Raw genomic sequence first — 18,965 nt, forward strand, 5'->3', positions numbered from 1 at the left:
TATGACGCACCCTGGTATATGAAGCACCCCGGTATATGAAGCACCCTGGTAAATGAAGCACCCCGGTATACGACGTACCCTGGTATACAAAGCACCCTGGTATATGAAGCACCCCGGTATATGACGCACCCTGTATATGACGCACCCTGGTATATGAAGCACCCCGGTATATGAAGCACCCCGGCACTGGGCACAGACTCAGATATTGGAATGCAGAACACATGCATACAAAATAGAATACACCGGTAAAACGTGAAAGATCTAAAATTCACAAAGTCAATGATACCGGATGATTATTGGAAAGATAATAACATGTTCCATCCTGCAAAGTAAAACAGATTGTCTAGAGGATGATGAGATATCTCTTAAAGAGCAAAGAACTCCATATTCCTGGAAGCAAAACTGAACTGAGATCTCAGCAGAGCCTATTGGAGTGTCTGGCTGTCTCTATTCCTCCTCCTTCTTTAAACTCCTCACTCTTTCATATTCCCCCTTATTCCTGTATTACTCTCTATCCTTTCTCTCTCTTTTCTTCACATTTATCACTTTTTCCCTCTCTAATGTCCGCCCTCTCTCTACAATGCTTCTCCTCCTCTCTCCCCTCACTATCTCATCTTCCTATCTCTTCCCCTCTCCTCTTTTTTCCTGTTCCTCCTATCTATGCCTCCTTTCCTCTTTTTCATTCACTAACCTTTCTCTTATTCTTCAATTTTTATCCACCCTAGTTCTAGTTCTTTTTCCCCATCTTTATCTCCCCCATTTCTCTTTCTTCCTCTCTCCAACTCTTTCTCCCTTTTCCTTTACCCCTATCTCCCACTTTTTTTCTCCCTATCGTTTTCTCCTCTCTCTCCTTTCCTTTCCCCATCTCTCCCTTTCATGGCTCTCCTTCTCTCTTCTATTTCCCCCTCTTACTTCCTTTTTCTCCTTCTATCCTCCATCCCCCATCTCTCTCTCTCTCTCTACTTTAATTTTCTCCCCATTGCACACTTTCTCCCTTATTTCTTCCTTCCCCCTTCTACTATCTCTCTTCTCTTTCTCTCCCCACCCAAATCTTTCTTCTTTTCTCTCCTTCCCCTCTTCTAATCTTTCCCATCGCCTTTCTTTTTTGTTCTTTTTCTCTTCTTCATTCTCTCTCTAATCTTTCTTATTCTCTTCCTCTCTCTTTCCTTCTCCCCTCCTCTCTCCTTCTGCTTCTGCTCCCCATCTCTCTCTCACCGTCTCTCTAATCTCTTCCATTATTTCCCCTCTCTCTCTAATCTTTCTTTTTTCCCTTCCTCCCCCTCTATCTCTCCTTCTCCTTTCCCCATCTCTCCCCTCGCCTTCTCTCTAATCTCTTCCAATATTTCTCTCCCCTCACCCCCATGCCATGCAGACAATTTTGTCTCCGGTGTACAGATTTCTCTTTTACATTAAAACCCAAAGATCAAACCACAAATTGCCTGCAGTAAGGGAAGCCAAGCGACGTTTGCAGGGAGCTGACAACGACTAGACAGAGAGAAGGAAAGGTCACCGAGTTCCAGCGTTCTGGCGCAGACACAAATGTCACTTTAATTATCGTGCGTCCGGAACAATTCCTTGTGCAAACAACACCGGTGACAGCGCGCCTAGCCCTATGTGTGCGCTAATTTATTCAGGCTTCACCTGGTCTGCAGGCCCCACCACCAGAGGGAGCCCTTCTGTTGCCCTAGAACCAAGAAGGATAGTTTAAGGCAACAAGGGGCCCCTTGATATGAATTTGAGGCCCAAATCCCAGTTCCCTGCACACCATTCTGTCAATTATGGTGCTGGAGAAGGTGGGGACCCCCATCATGAACCTTTTTTATCCAAGACAAAGGAAACTTTGGGCGGGAGATTAAACTTAAAATTTATTTACAAGATTTTTCACTTTTTAATCTGGCGATCCTGAAACCTGGAAGGAAGCTCCAGGACCACCAACAGGTGAGTTCCAGAATCACCAGATCACCAAAAAAGGGGAGTGGCCTGAATGGGCACATAACGTTGGCAGGTAGGTCCTTCACAATGTATTTTCCGTTTAGGTGTCTCCAGGGGCCCCTTCATCCTGGCCTCAATACCTTACAGTTTGGAGATTGATTACAGGGCCCAGCCAAAGTCACAATTGTTCACACATCCTCCATGGATATCATAGCCCTAATTCATCAAGCTGCAAGCAGCACTTCAGGCCCCTTCAACTACACCTAAGGCATGCTAAAGTGGCCCCTGGCTTGGTATTGTCACTTTAGCATGCCGTAAGCCTGATAAATCCCCACCCCAGACGAGATGCGAGGATTGTGTTTTTGCTCCAAGCTACCAGATAACATAAAGACGGGTTAAACGTTTTCTCAAAACAACGGGGGAGCTGCAATGCCTGCGGTGGTCCCCAGGAACACATCAGAAAAATATTGGCATGGCAACTGGAGTCTTCCGCTCCGTGCCGACTGGTAGAGCTGCGTCTGGACCAAGAGGTCTGGCTGTCTGAAATTTATTTCCCCCAGCCCTTGAGATATGCGCTGCACCACCGGCCTTCGCTGCGGAGGACTTTCTGTAATTAGCCCTCATTTTCTAACACTCCAATGATTGGACGCGTGACCAAGATAATATAGGTCTTGCTGTTCCCTATTACATCTACCCCTGTGGCAAAGAAACCTTGTCATCAACTGAAAAATATTGCAGCTTAAAGCTTAATAAAAATCCAGAATTTAACTGCTTGCTTGCAGCAATTTTCCTACCCAAGAAAATGCCTTTTTATTTACTTGCAATGCAGCTTTTTTCTTTAGGAGTGGCTAGTTATTATCTATGCTGGCCCAGCTCCTTTGCCCAACCCTTATCCCCCCTACATAAGGCTGCTGACATCACATCCCACATGGTGGCGCCCAAGAGCAGTACATTACAAACAAATGGCACGGTGCCAACCAATGGTGCCCACCTGTACTTACCCTTATATAATAAACTGCAGCCTGATCCACCAGCTGATGATGTGGGTGGGGCTTATTTGTGCATTGATGTGGGTGGGGCTTATTTGTGCATTGATGTGGGTGGGGCTTATTTGTGCATTGATGTGGGTGGGGCTCATGTGTGCAGGGAGAGTAGGCGGGGCTAAAACCTGGGAACCCATTAAAGTTCATATTCATAGGAAAAGAGATTGCTGCAAATTTCAGGATTTAGCTTCCCCCCAAGTCTGATTTTAGCATCTATGAGTGTTGATTTACGGGGGTACTCCAAGAAAGTCAAAGGCACCCCAACATTTAAATACTAATTTTTTTTGATAAGGGGGTGGCCATGGGGTCAGGCACGGCGCCATATCCTACCTTTTGCCAGCTTCTCGTGCTTCTCCAGGAAACTGAACCAGTCCTGGCAGGAGGCGATCTCCTCGCTCTTCTCACTGGGGATGTCCTCTTTGCACGCTGACTTTAGCTGGTCCAGGTCCTCATTGGTGATATTCTCAGAGAGCTCCTGCAATAGGGCGTCGTACTCCTCCATGGCGGCCTGCGGACAGAACGGACAGATCATAATCTCAACCCAAACCAAAATTAAAGCAGTCCGTAATGGGATAATAAATGAGATTACTTGTTTAATAGACATACATGTATACCACTGACGGCCACTAGAGGGAGCACTTGCATAAGTAAATGAGAATATGAAATATGAAACAGCAAATAGTATATATATCCAATGCGGGTAAACCAGCTCATAGCACAAGTTAATTTTCTTGATTCTATGTGTGTTTGCCCAGAGCCCCCACCCCCATAATGGATGTGGTAGACAACCGTTATGACTCAGATCTCCTGTGAAACACAAAGTTTCATTCTTATGAAAAAAAAAAAGTAATAATAAATCTTTGCCCTAACAAGCGGGGAGGTTGCCTGCACACGTCTCTCTCCGCGTTCATAAAACCCATCGCTGCGTGCTTTGCCTTCCATTCTCCAAATAATGAGAACTTTGGCAGGACTTTGCATGCGACGCCTAATAAATGCACCGTCGCAATTTCCATCACAAATCGACCTCCCGCAGGCTGCTTATAAAAGCCGCAATAATGTCTGGCCTGTGACAGAGGTCAATTTTACCGGATCAAAACCAAAAGCCCTGGGGAGCCTGACCAATTGGAGCCTTTATTTACCAGGGTCAGATAGGCCGGAGTGTCGGATCAAAGTAAAAATATATCAAAGCATTTTTTGATGTGGAAACACCTGGAAAATATGGGGCTCCTCGTGCCCTAGGATCACAGGGCCAAACGTTACTCCACAGGTTCCCCAGTAATGGGTAGTAGTTCATTCATTCTAGTTCCTGGTCCTCTAGGGAGGGGCCTGTTGTTGGATCATATAAGCCCCTCCTTTGAGGATCCCATAAACATCTTTATGCTTTGTGCATGCAAAGTGCAAAGAATTAGTAATCATCACTCTTCAGCTAAATTTCGCTGGGACTGGGATGAGGAGCTCCCCTATGACCTCTTATGGGGTTATACAAGCCCCTCCCCTGAGGAACTAAAACCAATTTATGAAGCTTCCCTACTTATTTATTAAGAATTTGCAAAGTGAAAAAAGTTTGAAATCACTTTGTTATTCTTCTGTAGAAGACTGGGACCAGAATAAGTAGATTTTTCTGGACAGATCCAAGGGAACTTCCATGACCCCAAAGAATAATTTAAAGCCTAATGGACTCTCTAGAACAACCTACAATTTGACTTTGCAGTGACTTCAATGCATCTTATCAAAATGGTGAAATTTTACCAAAATTCTAAGAAAAATAGGACCGCTAGAATCTAACACGCCTTTAGGTGGAAGAATGATTTCCCATAGGCTTTGGTAGGGTTTATCTCAAACATTGGGTGTGGTGGACATCTAAGAACCTTTGGTGAACCCTTCATGAGCCAAATCTGAGCACATTCACCCGTCTCTTGTAAAATGTTACATACACTTGTGAAATAATGAGAAGTTTGCTATGCAATTGTTACAAAATGTTACAAATTGGCTGGAAGGCCAACAGCCACACTAGACCCTCCTATTCATCATGGGTTACCTTCTCCTCTGTTGCCCCCTGGCTCAGTTTCTTGATGGCTGGTGAAGGTGATGAAGTGATGGTGACACAAACATGCAGCGCTATTCCAGTCCGCATACTTAGCACCCCTCATGTGAGGGAGGAATTCTCGGCATAGCTGTGCATTAACACCCTCAGCACTGAAATGATGAGTCTAAAAGAGTCCTTTCACCCAGTTCTGGATGCCAATGAATCACCTGGCACCCATGGGCGACTCCAATGAGGAGATCCTTGGAGGGAGGTGTATGGGCGGCGTATAATAAGAGGGGGCATTGGTGATGGGCACGAGGAGGTGACACATGAGACTTGCCACATATTTATTACAATTTGTTAATAACGGGCCCCAGTGGCCCCTTTGCATTATGGGATGCATCAGAAGCTCCCCCAAAGCTGTAATAAATTTTGGATAAAGGGTTTCTAATTCTTTATATTAACACCAAGTTTTAATAAAGCCAAAAACTTCCCCTTATCTGCCCGCCAGCTACCCCTCCAATGACGCACGCCACTGCCTCAAGTGAACCATCGACAGCGAGCCGCCCTTCCTCGCAGCTTGTCGAAAGCCAATTAGCAGTAATTATCCGTATCCTTACACTTCATCTTCGGGCAGCGGGAGTGTGAAAGTAACTGTGAAACTGATGAGGAGAAGGAGGGTTTCGGAGAGGAGAGAGCAGTGAAAACGCCATATTCTCATATTATCAGTCAACGACTTGTATTGGCCTGATTTAGGTTGGTTTAAAGTCGCAATTAAAATCGGTGTGGGCGTGTCCAGAGAAAGGGAGAGTAACGTGATTGCATGTGAAATCTTAATGCGGAATGGTGAACACCAAAATCCCCAACCAATCCGAGACATCAACCAAGCAGCAGTTCCATTGGTGTGAACAATTTACCAAAATTTCCAAAATTGCTAAGATGGTTACTCGCCATCTATGGGAAGAACCACCCAAGGCCGGGGCACACAGGCGTTTTTTTGGCAGGGCCATCGTTCTGTGATGATCACCGACATTGCAGCATGGCACAATCATTGGTGACCAATCACCGATAAACTTTATTGACCCCTAAACATGGAACTTGATTGGTAAGCAATTGTACGTTGACAGCACCAAAAAAAAAAAAAAAAACTGCCCTTGGGTGTCCAATCATAGAGCTTTTCACTGGGATTGTTTTAGACAAAAATGGGACCCTGGGCTAATTTGTAGTGAGGGCCCCAAATGCACAGCATTGCAGCCATTTTGGCAATCAGGCGCCGGAGAAGGGAGGGGCCCAAAAAAAAACATCGCTGGTTGGTTGAAAGTCATTGGCCAAGATTTTTTCAGAATTTTCTGTGCTCAGTTTGACCAATCGTCTAGGCACGGCACGCTTGGCCACACTTTGATTGGTTGCTGATTGTTATAGATCGGTTAAACCTTAAAAGCATGCAATAGCTCCCTCCCATGCATATTGCCTGAATTTCTAAATTGCGCTGGAACCCACCTGAGTGCCTGCTATTGAAATCAGCCATAGGGAACTGAGCCAAAGGCCTGCCTGTACCTCTGACAGTGTCACGTTACATCCTGGAAATGAAAAGTGTAACCCCTCCTATAATTATCACAAGATGACAGGGATTCTGCAATGAGAACCGTCGTCCTGCTCGTTAGGCGCATCATTTCAGCAAGTGACAGTGCGAGAGCTTATAATTAGCAGCTTCTTCTCGTGTCCGCTGATTGCAGGAGTTGGGTGGGTGCGCAGATTTCATTATATCGTGGATTTGAGAGGCGCTTAAAGCTGCAATCCCCATCGAGAAATCATAAAGAGAACCTGTCACAACTGGGCATCATGCAAGAAGGAGATGGGCATTGTATTACATTATTACTGCTCAGCCTACTACAGGCTGGCACCGAGCAGCTACAAGGTGCCACAGCAAGGAGGCAATTTAATATTATCACTAGAAGGCGCCATTGTTGGAAAATCCCTGCATGCCTTGCCAGGTCTCTAATTTTATAGAAGGGAAAAATCAGGGGTTTAAAGGGAAATTACTGGCCTCCCCAGGAAAAATTTGGATGCCCTCTTGGTTGCCTTTGTGGATGCCCCACAATCACACTAATATTACCCCACCTTCTCCAGCATTCTCCCCTACAACTGCAAAAAGTCTGCACAGTCTGCCTGAAACTTATATACCTAATCCACACCCACCCCGTACCTGGAGGAGGAGCCTGTCTGTATATGGATCAACATCACACCCAGCAGATGTGTCAATTTGACTGTTCCCACCCACATACCATATATGGGCATGCATGAGGTCATATATGAGGTCCGCGGGGGAGTGGAGAAGCAACAATTGCCGGCACTGCGGGGGAGTGGAGGAGAAGAAATTTTCAGTAGTACTGCAGCCCGCAGGTAACAATTACAGGGGGGAAAAGTACAGGTCCGGGGTTACCCATGCATGTTACCCTCTATGATCATGTGACAACATCTACCTAGCTACTTACCCCATCTGTGTCTTGTTATACTGCTTGTGTCTAACAAAAGCTGTTGATATGTAGATTCAGAAGCTGGGGGACTGTGGGTGGGTGACATTTATCATACATAAGCTGCTGCTGATATATTACTAATGCAACAATTAAATATGGAAGAGCAAAAAAAAAAAAGAATTTGAATCAACATTAATATATATTGTATAATCTCCTTGTGATAACCAGGGTATGGCTTGGTGTCCCTTTAAAGGTGTCACCCCCTCCCCCCATACCCTGTCTGATGTGATGCCCCCCGCAGGATAGCGCCAGTCATTTCTCATTACGTGATCCTCAGCCGTGTTGTCTGTTGGGCCCAGCCAGGCATTTCTAACAGTCAGGGGAAGAGAGGGGCTGACAGTGATATCGGCAAACTGCTTTCCATTCCAGCTGATGATGATGGTTTGTGACACCGACTGCAGTTTGGCTGACAGACCAGACGAGCGAAAGCGAAGATGTGCTGGGAGCGCCCCGCCGTTCCTGGGGGCCACCACCTTATGTGGCACCGGAACAAGACAGAAAGGCGGCAGAAAAAGTGGGGGCGATTATGTGAAAAAATTTGAGAGGTTCCCCCATCCCTGCACTGCGTTCCAGGCTCTGTAACCTGCTGGGCCCAATACTAGGGGTTCCGACTATCCCTGCACTGCGTTCCGGGCTCTGTACACCTGCTGGGCCCATTATGATGGGTTCCCACCATCCCTGCACTGCGTTCCAGGCTCTGTACACCTGCTGGGCCCCTTATGAGGGTTCTCACTATCTCTGCACTGCGTTCCGGGCTCTGTACACCTGCTGTCTCCATTATGAGGGGTTCCCACCATCCCTGCACTGCGTTCCGGGCTCTCTACACCTGCTGGGCCCATTATTAAAGGTTCTGACTATCCCTGCACTGCGTTCCGGGCTCTGTACACCTGCTGGGCCCCTTATGAGGGTTCTCACCATCTCTGCGCTGACTTCCCAGGCCTGCACATCATCTCCCAGCTGTTGGCCCTCTGTGTGGTAACATTGGCCCCTGGGGTGACACCGGCATCCGCTCACAAATCCCCAATGGTCTGCTTTCCATCATTTCCCACCCACCCTAAGCAGGAAATAGGATTGTATTTTGTTACTTTAAGAGGAAATTTTCACAGCTGAGTCGCTGTTTCCTGACAGGATGAATCATTACCCCGGCCCATTCCTGCCCAGTCCACCACTGCACATTCACACAGGGACAACACAGACTGCGCTACAGCCACAGCACCCGATCCTTACTTCACCGACAACTTCAACAAACTCAGTGCACCCTTAGATGTGGCAGCTGCATTAGTTTGCTTCAATTTGCCCCCGTGATCCTGCCAGTAAACCACTTCCTGTCCTAGGGTGACAACCTCACTCACTGTACTGCATCAAGATTAATAAAATAGGCAGGACTACAGAACCCCACCCTCTTATGTGGTCCATAGCATCGTGGGGTGGTTCTGTAGTCCTCAGAGGTAACAATCTGACTGATAAGAGTGCAGCATATGAAATGATTAGCTCACTGGGTTTATGGCAGGATCAACAGATATTTAAAAAACAAAACACTTTTATTTACCGGAACAAATATTACCGTCCCCTCCTTGTGATATCAATAAAGTTCAGTGAGAAAAATTGAACTTTAATAAAAAATAATAATAAAAATAAATGAAAAGCTAATAAAGGAGGTGACAGTGAGCAGATGGTAACGGATGTGGGATTGTTGTCACAGAGAAGTCTGCTAAGTGTCACCCTCCAGCCCTGGAATTTGTCAGGTTGAGTGGAAGCAATCTGATTGGTCGGCCTCCAGGTATTCGCAGTAATGGGAAAAATATTTTTTAAAGGGAACGGAAGGACTGAGGAGTCCCAGCGCTGAGAAGTCCCCAGGTGCCATGCCGGTGCCAGCCAGGCAGATCACTTTTTTATATGGTGACTGACGGCAGCAGGGGCTGATCTGTGTCAGACATTTGTGAACACCAGGGCACCGGATTGGCTGTCATATCACAGTCTGGGTAGTAGATGATGACCCAGGGAGATGCCTGAAACAAGATGGTGCCGTCCTTCTGGAGAGAAGGGACACATGACTCCACATGAGCGTTTATATATGATGACAGGTCCAAATTAAACCTTGGAGGATCAGACTGAGCTCAGTGCGGTATTTCAGTATTTGCCGTGTGGTCTACAGATCAGTTTGCAGCTTTTCATAATGATCTCTGCGGTGTCCCCACCAATTCGATTTTTCGATAGGTGGAGCAACCCTGCAGTGCCCGGCGGGGACATCACCTTGGTGACAACATTCGCTGAGCACCGGACCGCCAAGGACAGCGCGTCCCCGGCAGCCTGAAGATTCTCCATTGTCTGCTGGGATAAAATTAGAGATATTGTACGTGATGAGCACAAAATGTGTCCCCATAATGTGTGCCTGGCCCTTTAAGACTTCCTAATGCTCAGCATGCGCACTCAGGTGCAGCATTCTCAGTGCCCATGTGTTGTCCCCCCCTCCCCCACTGGATGGAGCGGGGGGGGGGGGGGGGTATTATTTAACTGGACTGGGGGGGGGGGGTCTCATTTGACATTCACCAAACATTTCCTGGTGCAGAATCATTCACTGCTATTGAAACACATTGATTCAGAACCACCTCCCTCTTCTGCCACCCGCATCTAGGGCACCACCCCTCCTCCCCACACTACTTAGGGCACCACTTCTAACAGGGCACCACCACTCCTGTCAACCCAATCTAGGGCACCACTTCTCTTCCCCCCCCCCCCCCCCTAGGGCACCACCTTTCCTTTCACTCCTACCCAGGGCAACACCTTTCCAGTCCCCAGTTTTAGGGCATCATCTCTCCTATCACCCCCACCTAGGTCACCCCCTCTCTTATCACCCCCACCTAGGGCACCACCTCTCTTATTACCCCCACCTAGGGCACCACCTCTCTTATTACCCCCACCTGGGGCACCACCTTTCTTATCACCCCCACCTAGGGCACCACCCCTCCTATCACCCCTACCTAGGACACCACTTTGTTGCCACTTACACCTAGGGTATTACTTGTCTTGCTACCCCTGCTTAGGGCACAATTCCCTCCTTTATCCCCACCGGGGCCATGACCCCTCTGTCATTTACACCCAAGGCACCACCTCTACTGGGGACGATGCGAGCGATAGTTTTGGGGTAAATGCTGGGGGGGGCGGTGGGTTGAGTGGGGCGCAGGTTTGTGAAATGTTGGGGGTACTTGTGTCACGCACAGAGGAGGAATCTTGCGGGTATGAGGAATGGGGTAAGTAGGTGACCCACGATGATGGTACCTAAACAGAAATAATTATTTATCCCTTGCAATGCCCTACTGCAGGGTAGTTTTGTCATTTACCTGGAGTTCAGACCTAGGGCCAATTTACAACCCTGCAACCCAAATAGGCAAAATGGGCCCCTAAACATCCTGGAGCCGTATAGTTCCCTCCCCCCCAATATCTCCTAAATGACGCCCTCCACCAGCTCTACCTATTTGCCCACCCGACACCGGAGGCTAGGCCCGAATGAGATGTGAAAACTGGCAGAGCTGAGGAGGCCCTGAGGCAGAGAGACGCTGCTTTCCACCATCTATGTGCAATGTAATCGCCATGGCAACTGTGAGCAGGCCCGAAACCCGGCACTTCCCATCTTCATCTGCCACCTTTCCCCCTTTCATAAAAAACAATTATTAAAAACCCTTTTTTTGTATTAAATTTGCTGCAAATCGTCCAGGGGGACATCGGAAGTGTAGGAATACGGGGACACCCTTAGCGACCAAATAGGCCGTATTGCCATGACGATTGCCGGGTACTCTCTATATTTTGTTATGTTTAGGCATGTGCCTTTAAAACACTCAAAAAGATCTAAGGGGGCATTTATAAATCTTTTGGTGGATGATATTCACCCACTTTTTGCTCCTTCTCCTGTTGTTATTTCCAACATTCACTCTTTTTGAAAGTGTGATTTTTCAAAAAAGTTACCCAGTGAAAATAGCAAAAGATTCACCCAAATAGAATTGGCCTAATATTTGTTATTCAGTGAAAATCCTGCCCTGTACTATTCATTCTGTTTATATCTCGGGGAATGGAATTCACTTGTCAGGTTCACTCACTGATTCACTTACAAAAATTACAAAAACTTTACATTATAAACATTGCTCAGTACGGAGGGGTCCCCGCTGGCTTCCTCACATCCAAATATCATTTTTCAAACCCACACACTGCATCAGATCCGCCGCCACGTGACGCCGGTAAATATGGGACAACCTGGTGGTGGAGAACCAACGGCCTGAACGCGGCCCCCTCCCATGTCTGGAACTTCAGTCAGCCTGGGACCCCCGAGGGTCTTTCTGTGCCTTCCCCATCCTCGCACCTTCCTGTCTCATTTCCTCTTCTTGTTTTATGGTTTCCTGAGATCAGCCAGCAAACACTGCAGCCGTGCTGAAATCAGCCACAACATTTCCATTAACCACATTCAGGAGGCCTCTCATAGGGCTTCTAGTAGGTGCCGCAGCCTCCTGTCACATGATACCCCACCAAGCCATCTCACTCTCATGCTACAATCAGATGGAGGGCTTGAATCAGGGAACACAACAACTTTTCACTGGTTTTAGAAAGGGGCGGGGGGAAAAGCAAAGAGTTAACTCCAAATGTAAAGCATTCCAAGCTCCAATGGCCAATCGTTCACAAAGACAAATGGTGGTGTCACGGTATAACTAAGACACAGAGGTCCCGATTCATCAAGCTAAAATAGTGACCTAAGGCATGCTAAAGTGGCCTCTCAACCATTACTGCTTGGGGTCGCTTTAGCATGCCTTCAGTGGTACTATTTACATCTTCGCAATGTTGCTTTTCTTCAAGAGCTACCTATGCACCCCCCAAGGTTCTGACCCCCGGTAGTGCATGCGGAGTGCTACAGTGCACCAAAGTGCCCTTTTAGGCACCATTATGCACCCGCCCATCAACCCACTTCCACTTTTATTTCCCCCTCTTGTCCTTTTCACCGGTCCCCCTCAATGTTCCTATTTACCCTGTGAACTAACTTTACTCTCACAGTTTTCCCCCCTCCCCCCCTTTTAAATGGAATGGAATGTCCGGCCAGCTGATGTCTTTATGCAAAAAAAACTGCGGGGAGCAAACAAAAGGAGCAGGAGAGGGGGGCGCGCCTGGAATTGGCCATAACAATGGCCCCTTTATGGGAGGTTGCCCGGGACAATGGACCGTCGGGGCCTGGCAGCCTCGTGATACGAAATCTAACGCCGGAACCTCTCTGCTGTCACCGGCTGAGAAATGCAAATTGTGAATGGCATTCCATTGGTAATGCGAAGGACGGTGTACGGGGGCCCCCTGCACTCTGGATGACCCAAATGTGGCCCTTGGGGTTAATTAAAGAGCGAATCCCCCTTGGCCAAACATTCCAGATGCTGAGCTATAATTTTTATAAAAATATTTCTATATTTGTGTTTCTATTATATTTTAGCATTCCTCAGGGGTGGGACTTAAAGTGAACCAATCAGAAGTTTATATAAACATATAACAAGCTACCCCGCTGTTCTCAGGTCACATGACTTTGTCTGGGCAGCAAGTGGGAGGGGACATCTCCTGAAGCTCCTCCCCCTCGGACTATACATTGTAACTTTGCAGCAAGTTATAGGATGGAAGTCTCCCCGGGGGCTGATCTATCTCAGACATTTGTGAACATGAAACTGAAAGGACCCCGGAATTTACACAACAGCGCCATCTGTGGGCCGGGATCTCAGTCCAAGGAAGCGATTGTGGGTGATGCCTGAATAAATATGGTGCTGTGCTTATGGAGAGAAAAGCAGATGAAGGCATTGTCAGCGGCAGGACTGAGACATAATATACATGTGTGACTACCCAGCAGCCAATCAGAATCCAGCTGCCATTTCTCCAGTGTGAGGTTGAAAGGAGACACATGATTGGCTGTTGGTGACAATTTAGGCGATGAGCCTGAGCTGATGAAGGAGATAAGTTTTGAGTTTCTGTGCATAAATAATATTCATACTCAGCGTTTCACGCCGCTGCCACCATTTCTATAATTACAGGAATAATGAATCTTCGCACCTTCTGACGCCGCTTCCTTCTCACCGCCATCCACATCTCATCACCCATCAGGAGGTGTGCAAGGGGGGAGGGGGAGCTTCAAGTGGACCTGTCACCAGAGACTGCCAGAGTATTATTACCTCTAGGAGGTCACATGATTCTTCCTGACAATGCCGTCATCTGTGTTTGTCTCCAGAAAGACGGCACCATTTTGTTTCAGGCATCAGCATCTACTACACAACAATTCCACCAATCCCTGCTGCATCTAATGCAATGTTCATGATCACTGGGAGAGAGGAGACTGAGGAAATGCTCCGTAATGTTTGCAGCATACCGATGACATCATCACAGCCTAGGCAAAGTCACCGGATTGGATGTCTTTTTAATGATCGGGGTGATAATGTTATTTTTACATGGCAAGCCAGGAATATATCCATGCAGAAAAGTCGGTTTGTGACCCTCCCCTCCCCTACAACTTCAATTTGGTGTCAGTGCCCCGCCTCCTTCTTGCTTCCTGGGCTGCCATTGGGTATCAGCATAGCGGCGACGCCCACCCTATATTCTGTCCCTCCTCCAAGGATCTCCAAAGCCTGGTACATGCCCACCGAACTTCCCATCCAATTGCCAATCAAATAACACAATTGGATTAAGAGTGAATATAAAGTGAATTAAACATTTGACCATTGACAAGTGACTTTTTTTTTATCCTTTCAATAAGTTGTGTCATGTGAATGATGAATCGAGTGAATCCAATCAGGAATTCCCATTCGTCATGTGGTCACATGATCAGAAGAATATGGTAAGCATGGCTGACGCGTTTTGGGTTTTCCAACCAAGCAGTTGATTGGTCGACGTGAAATTTGTGTCGGATCAGCTAGATGGCCTACCGCTTACATCTGCCTCCCAATCAGAAGCCATCGCTCGCAACCCCAGCCTGATTTTTACCTTTCAGCTGGTGTGCGTGGGAAATGGACAGATTTTGGGTAGCTGCAGTCGAAATAAAATCATCTGGAGGATTTTGTGTCTGACATTTGCAGCGCTCTCAGGATTGTGGCGCGGGGAGGGGATTCTGCGTAGGCACAGCTGGCCGCTGATCGCAGACAGCGACGCAACAAACGACGCATTTTACACCCCCCCAGGCCCAGGAAGCAGCCAAGATCGTCATATTCAGGTCAAACTGAGATCTGCTGATCCCTCATCAGATGACTTCCTCCGAACAGATGGACGATGCTGATTTTCCCACCACTAAGCTTCTCAGCGCAATGACTCCCCCACAACCGCCGGACCCCCCTGAGAGCGATGGAACTCCCCAAATCTCTCCATCCTCCCCAATCCAAGCTGAGATTCATCAAAATATAAAAGCAGATTACTAAACGTTCATCCATGTATTTCCTCTATACAAATAAGTGATACTACCCCACCACCCACCCAACCACCCAGTCAACCCCCTCGCCCTAACTCCAATTTCCAAATGAAAAAATCCCCTGGTGATCCTGCCATGGAGGTCCTTGTTCAGACACTTCCTGTGATAGAGTGACAACGCTCTGTCCCTGTCTCCTAATTGTGTTGCTGGGTTGTCACCCTGCTACGTGGGCTTGGTGCAGACTACAGGTGGCTGTTGGACACTATGGAAGGAATAGGGCCCCATTGTTGGTGCCAGTAGAAGGATTATTGCCCCATTGTTAGTGCTACTGGGGGAAACTGTGCCCAATGTTTGGGGTCAGAGGGAGTAGTAATACCCCATCATTGATGTCAATAGGAGGAATTGCCCCATCATTGGGGCCAGAGGGAGGAATTGCCCCATCATTGTTGTTAATGAAGAAAATAGTGCCTGTCATTGGGATCAGGGCGAGGAATTGCCCCATCTTTGGGGTCAGAGGGCGGAATTGCCCCATCATTGGGGTCAGAGAGCGGAATTGCCCTATTGTTTGTGTCAATGGGAGGAATCGCGCCATTGTTGTTGTTAATGGGAGGAACTGCCCCATCATTGGTGTCAAGGGGAGAATTGCCCCATCATTGGGGTCAGAGGGCAGAATTGCCCCTTCATTGGTGTCAATGGGGAGACTTGCCCCGTCATTGGTGACAGTGCGAGGAATTCCCCCATCATTGGGGTCAGAGGGCGGAATTGCCCCATCATTGGGGTCAACGGGGAGAATTGCCCTGATATTGGTGACAGTGCGAGGAATTCCCCCATCATTGGGGTCAGAGGGAGGAATAGTACCCCATTGTTGCTGTCACCTGGAGGGACTCTGCCCCCAGGGCTAATTAAATTGAATGGCTGCAGTTTGGTCCCCCTTTATTATACAACATTCAGAAAAAAAACAACTATGAAACAGCAATGTAGAATCTCATCGTGTGACCCCCTCCCCCCACCATTACATTTTCTCCCTCTGATCCACATTTCCAATGACTAACTCAGCACAACACTCCGCTCGCAGTCTTAATTAACGAGCAGTTGTACTCCCAGAAGTGTGATCTTAGCTGTAAACCCCCCAGCTCCAGGCAGTAAAACATTGTCTTAATTTTATGCAGCGTTAATATTTCCCGTTGAGTGTAATGCCCCACTAAGCGGAAGGATCAGGGAAGAGGAAAAAAAATTCTTGGCCCCTGAAGGTAAAAAAAAAACCCCTAAAGCTATTGGTGTCCCTGTGCTATATGGTGAGACCACTTTATTCTGAGGCTTCAATAATTTCAGTGCAGCAACACCCCACCATTGGTCCAAATCCGGTCATGTGGTATAACCGTCCAGCGCCTCTCATGATATAGAGATTGTAATCTGGCTGTGGCAATGAATTTGGCTTCAAATGTCTATAATATACCAGCAGCAAATTCCTATTGGCCAGTATAGTCCCCATCTTTGGGAACGACCAATAGGAAGGCTGCGGATCAGCTACTGAAATTTGCATATTTGTAGGACCACCAATCGGTGCAGAAACCGACGGATAAGCTGAGTTTATATCTCGGCAAATTGGATTTTATAAATCCGGAGTTGGCGTCGGCGGGCGGTGGGTGAGGGGTTAACTCGTCGGGCTGCGCGGTTTCCATCTGTAAAATCACTTCTCAGATCAGATAAAAAAAAACCAGGCCAGACTGAGAGTCATTCTCATAGGGGAAGTCCAAGCTGCACAGACGAAGCTCCCAGAACCGCGACGACTTCCTTCTACAAAAATCAAAAATCGCTTTCTGATCTCCCAACTACAAACACGTCACCAGAACAATCCGCCACCTTGTCATGCCGCCGAATTGTCCTCCTACAAAGCCCTCCGGATGAATGGCGTGTAAAAGACGGAGGAGAATACGAGTGAATCCGCAGACTTACTGGTTATGGCTTCACAACATTATTTTTTTTGGCGTCACCTTTGTACAATAAAAAATTTTTTAAGGACCCCCAATGTAATGTACAAGGGAGGCGCCTCGTGCAGAGGGGTAGTTACCAAATCTTGTACTCCATCATTGGTGTCAGTGAGAGGAATAGTCACCCATAGGCCCCCGTCAATGGTGTCAATTAGAGGAATTGGTGCCCATTGGTTGGTGTCCAAAGGAGGAATGATGTCCTGTCAAGGGTGCCAGTGGGAGGAATAGTGACCCATCATTGGTGTCTATTGGGCAAATGGTACCCATTGGTTGGTGTCCATTGGAGAAATAGTGCCCTGTCAATGGTGCCAGTAGGAGAAATAATTCCCCATTGATGGTGTCCATGGGAAGAATGGTGCTGTATAGTTAGTGTCAGTGGGAGAAGTAATGACCCATTGTTGGCATAGTTAGAAGGAATAATGCCCCATCAATGGTGCCAGTTGGAGGAATAGTCCCCCATTGTAGATGCCAGAATGAAGAATAATGCTGTATTGTTGGTGTCGGTGGGAAAAATAATGCCCCATCATTGGTGCCATTGGGAGGAATAGTGCCCCATCGTTGCAGTCGGCTGGTAGAATAGTGCCCTATGGTTGGGGTTAATGGAAAGAATAGTGTCCCATCTCTGGTGCCAGTAGGAAGAAATGGGCCCCACATTTTGGTGTCAATTTGAAAAATTGTACTCCATCATTGGTGTCTATTGGGCAAAGGGTACTCATTGGTTGGTGTCCAGTGGAGGAAGGGTGCCCTGTCAATGGTGCCAGTGGAAGGAAAAGTTCCCTATTGATGGTGTCAGTGGAAGGAATAGTGCTGTAATGCCCCATAATAATAAGTAATGCCCCATCGTTGGCATAATTGGGAGGAATAATGCCCCATCAATGGTGCCAGATGGAGAAATAGTCCCCCATTGTAGATGCCAGAAGGAAGAATAATGCCGTATTGTTGGGGCCAAAGAGAAGAATAATGCCCCATCATTGGTGCCATTGAGGGGAATAGTGCCCATCATTGGACTCAGCTGGAGGAATAGTGCCCTATGGTTGGGGTCAATGGGAGGACTAGTGCCCCATCTCTGGTGCCAGTAAGAAGAAAAGTGCCCCACATTTTGGTGTCAATTTGAAAAATTGTACCCCATCATTGGTGTCTATTGGGCGAATGGGGGTAATTTTTTGGTGTTCATTGGAGGATTATTGCCCAACCATTGGTGTCAGTGGGAGGAAAAATGCCCTATTGTTGGTGTCACTGGGTGGAATAAAGCCCCCATTATTGGTTTCTGTGCCCATAAATGTTAGTGGAAGGAATAGTGCCCCATCTTTGGTGCCGGTAAAAGGAAAAAAGCCCCATTGTTGGTGCTATCGGGAGTAATAGTGTTCTATCATTGGGGTCAATCTCAGTGGGAGAAATTTTGCGCAATTCTGGGGATTTCAAGGTAGTTACATCCTTGCCAAATTTTTACCCCAAATCAAATGATGGAATCACCTTTGGAAAATATTGCATAGAACAAATGCAATTTTGTAGGGAATAGAGAGTGGTGCCATCATGGTGACATTGTAGGAGGGGTAGGTGATAGGGGCCACCACCAAGATACACCAAACGTGGGAAGTCCTCGCATTTTGGGAGAGTAACAATGACTGGGCACCCCAGCTGTACCTATTCACAATTTACAGGCAAAGCATTTTGGCAAGGGATATGGAAACTCTTCCCTGCACCAAAATATACAAGTTTCCTGGATACGCTGCAAAGAATTCTGGAGGCTCCGATTTACATATAAATGGGGTCCCTGCGCTTGTCAGACATTGGGTGGGAGAATTTGTGAAAAAATGTAGCAGCTGTTTGGGTGGCTCCACCCAGGGGTGAAGGGGGGGGGGGCACAGACACAACAAACCCCCCCACTACTAATTACTCTGGGTGTCAGCTAATTTACATCTCAGCTCAGACCAGGAGGGAATTTCCCCCCATACTGGCCTACAAGCACAGGAGAAAAATAATGTTACTGTCTCTGCATGTAATAAGGAAAAGTCACAGAGATAAAAA

The 18,965-nt window shown here is 47.3% G+C and overlaps 1 protein-coding gene across 1 annotated transcript in view; it reads right to left on the minus strand.

Moving 5' to 3' along the window:
- Positions 1-18,965, minus strand: part of PEA15 (proliferation and apoptosis adaptor protein 15) — a 41,228-nt gene that overhangs the window by 13,334 nt on the left and 8,929 nt on the right. Inside the window, exon 2 of the mRNA XM_072427565.1 lies at positions 3,306-3,483. Coding sequence (XP_072283666.1) covers positions 3,306-3,477 — 172 coding nt within the window. The 5' untranslated portion in view covers positions 3,478-3,483. The remainder of the gene's footprint in view (positions 1-3,305; positions 3,484-18,965) is intronic.

The sequence above is a fragment of the Pyxicephalus adspersus genome, chromosome 12, assembly GCF_032062135.1.
Source record: "Pyxicephalus adspersus chromosome 12, UCB_Pads_2.0, whole genome shotgun sequence".
Classification (NCBI taxonomy): Eukaryota; Metazoa; Chordata; class Amphibia; order Anura; family Pyxicephalidae; genus Pyxicephalus; species Pyxicephalus adspersus.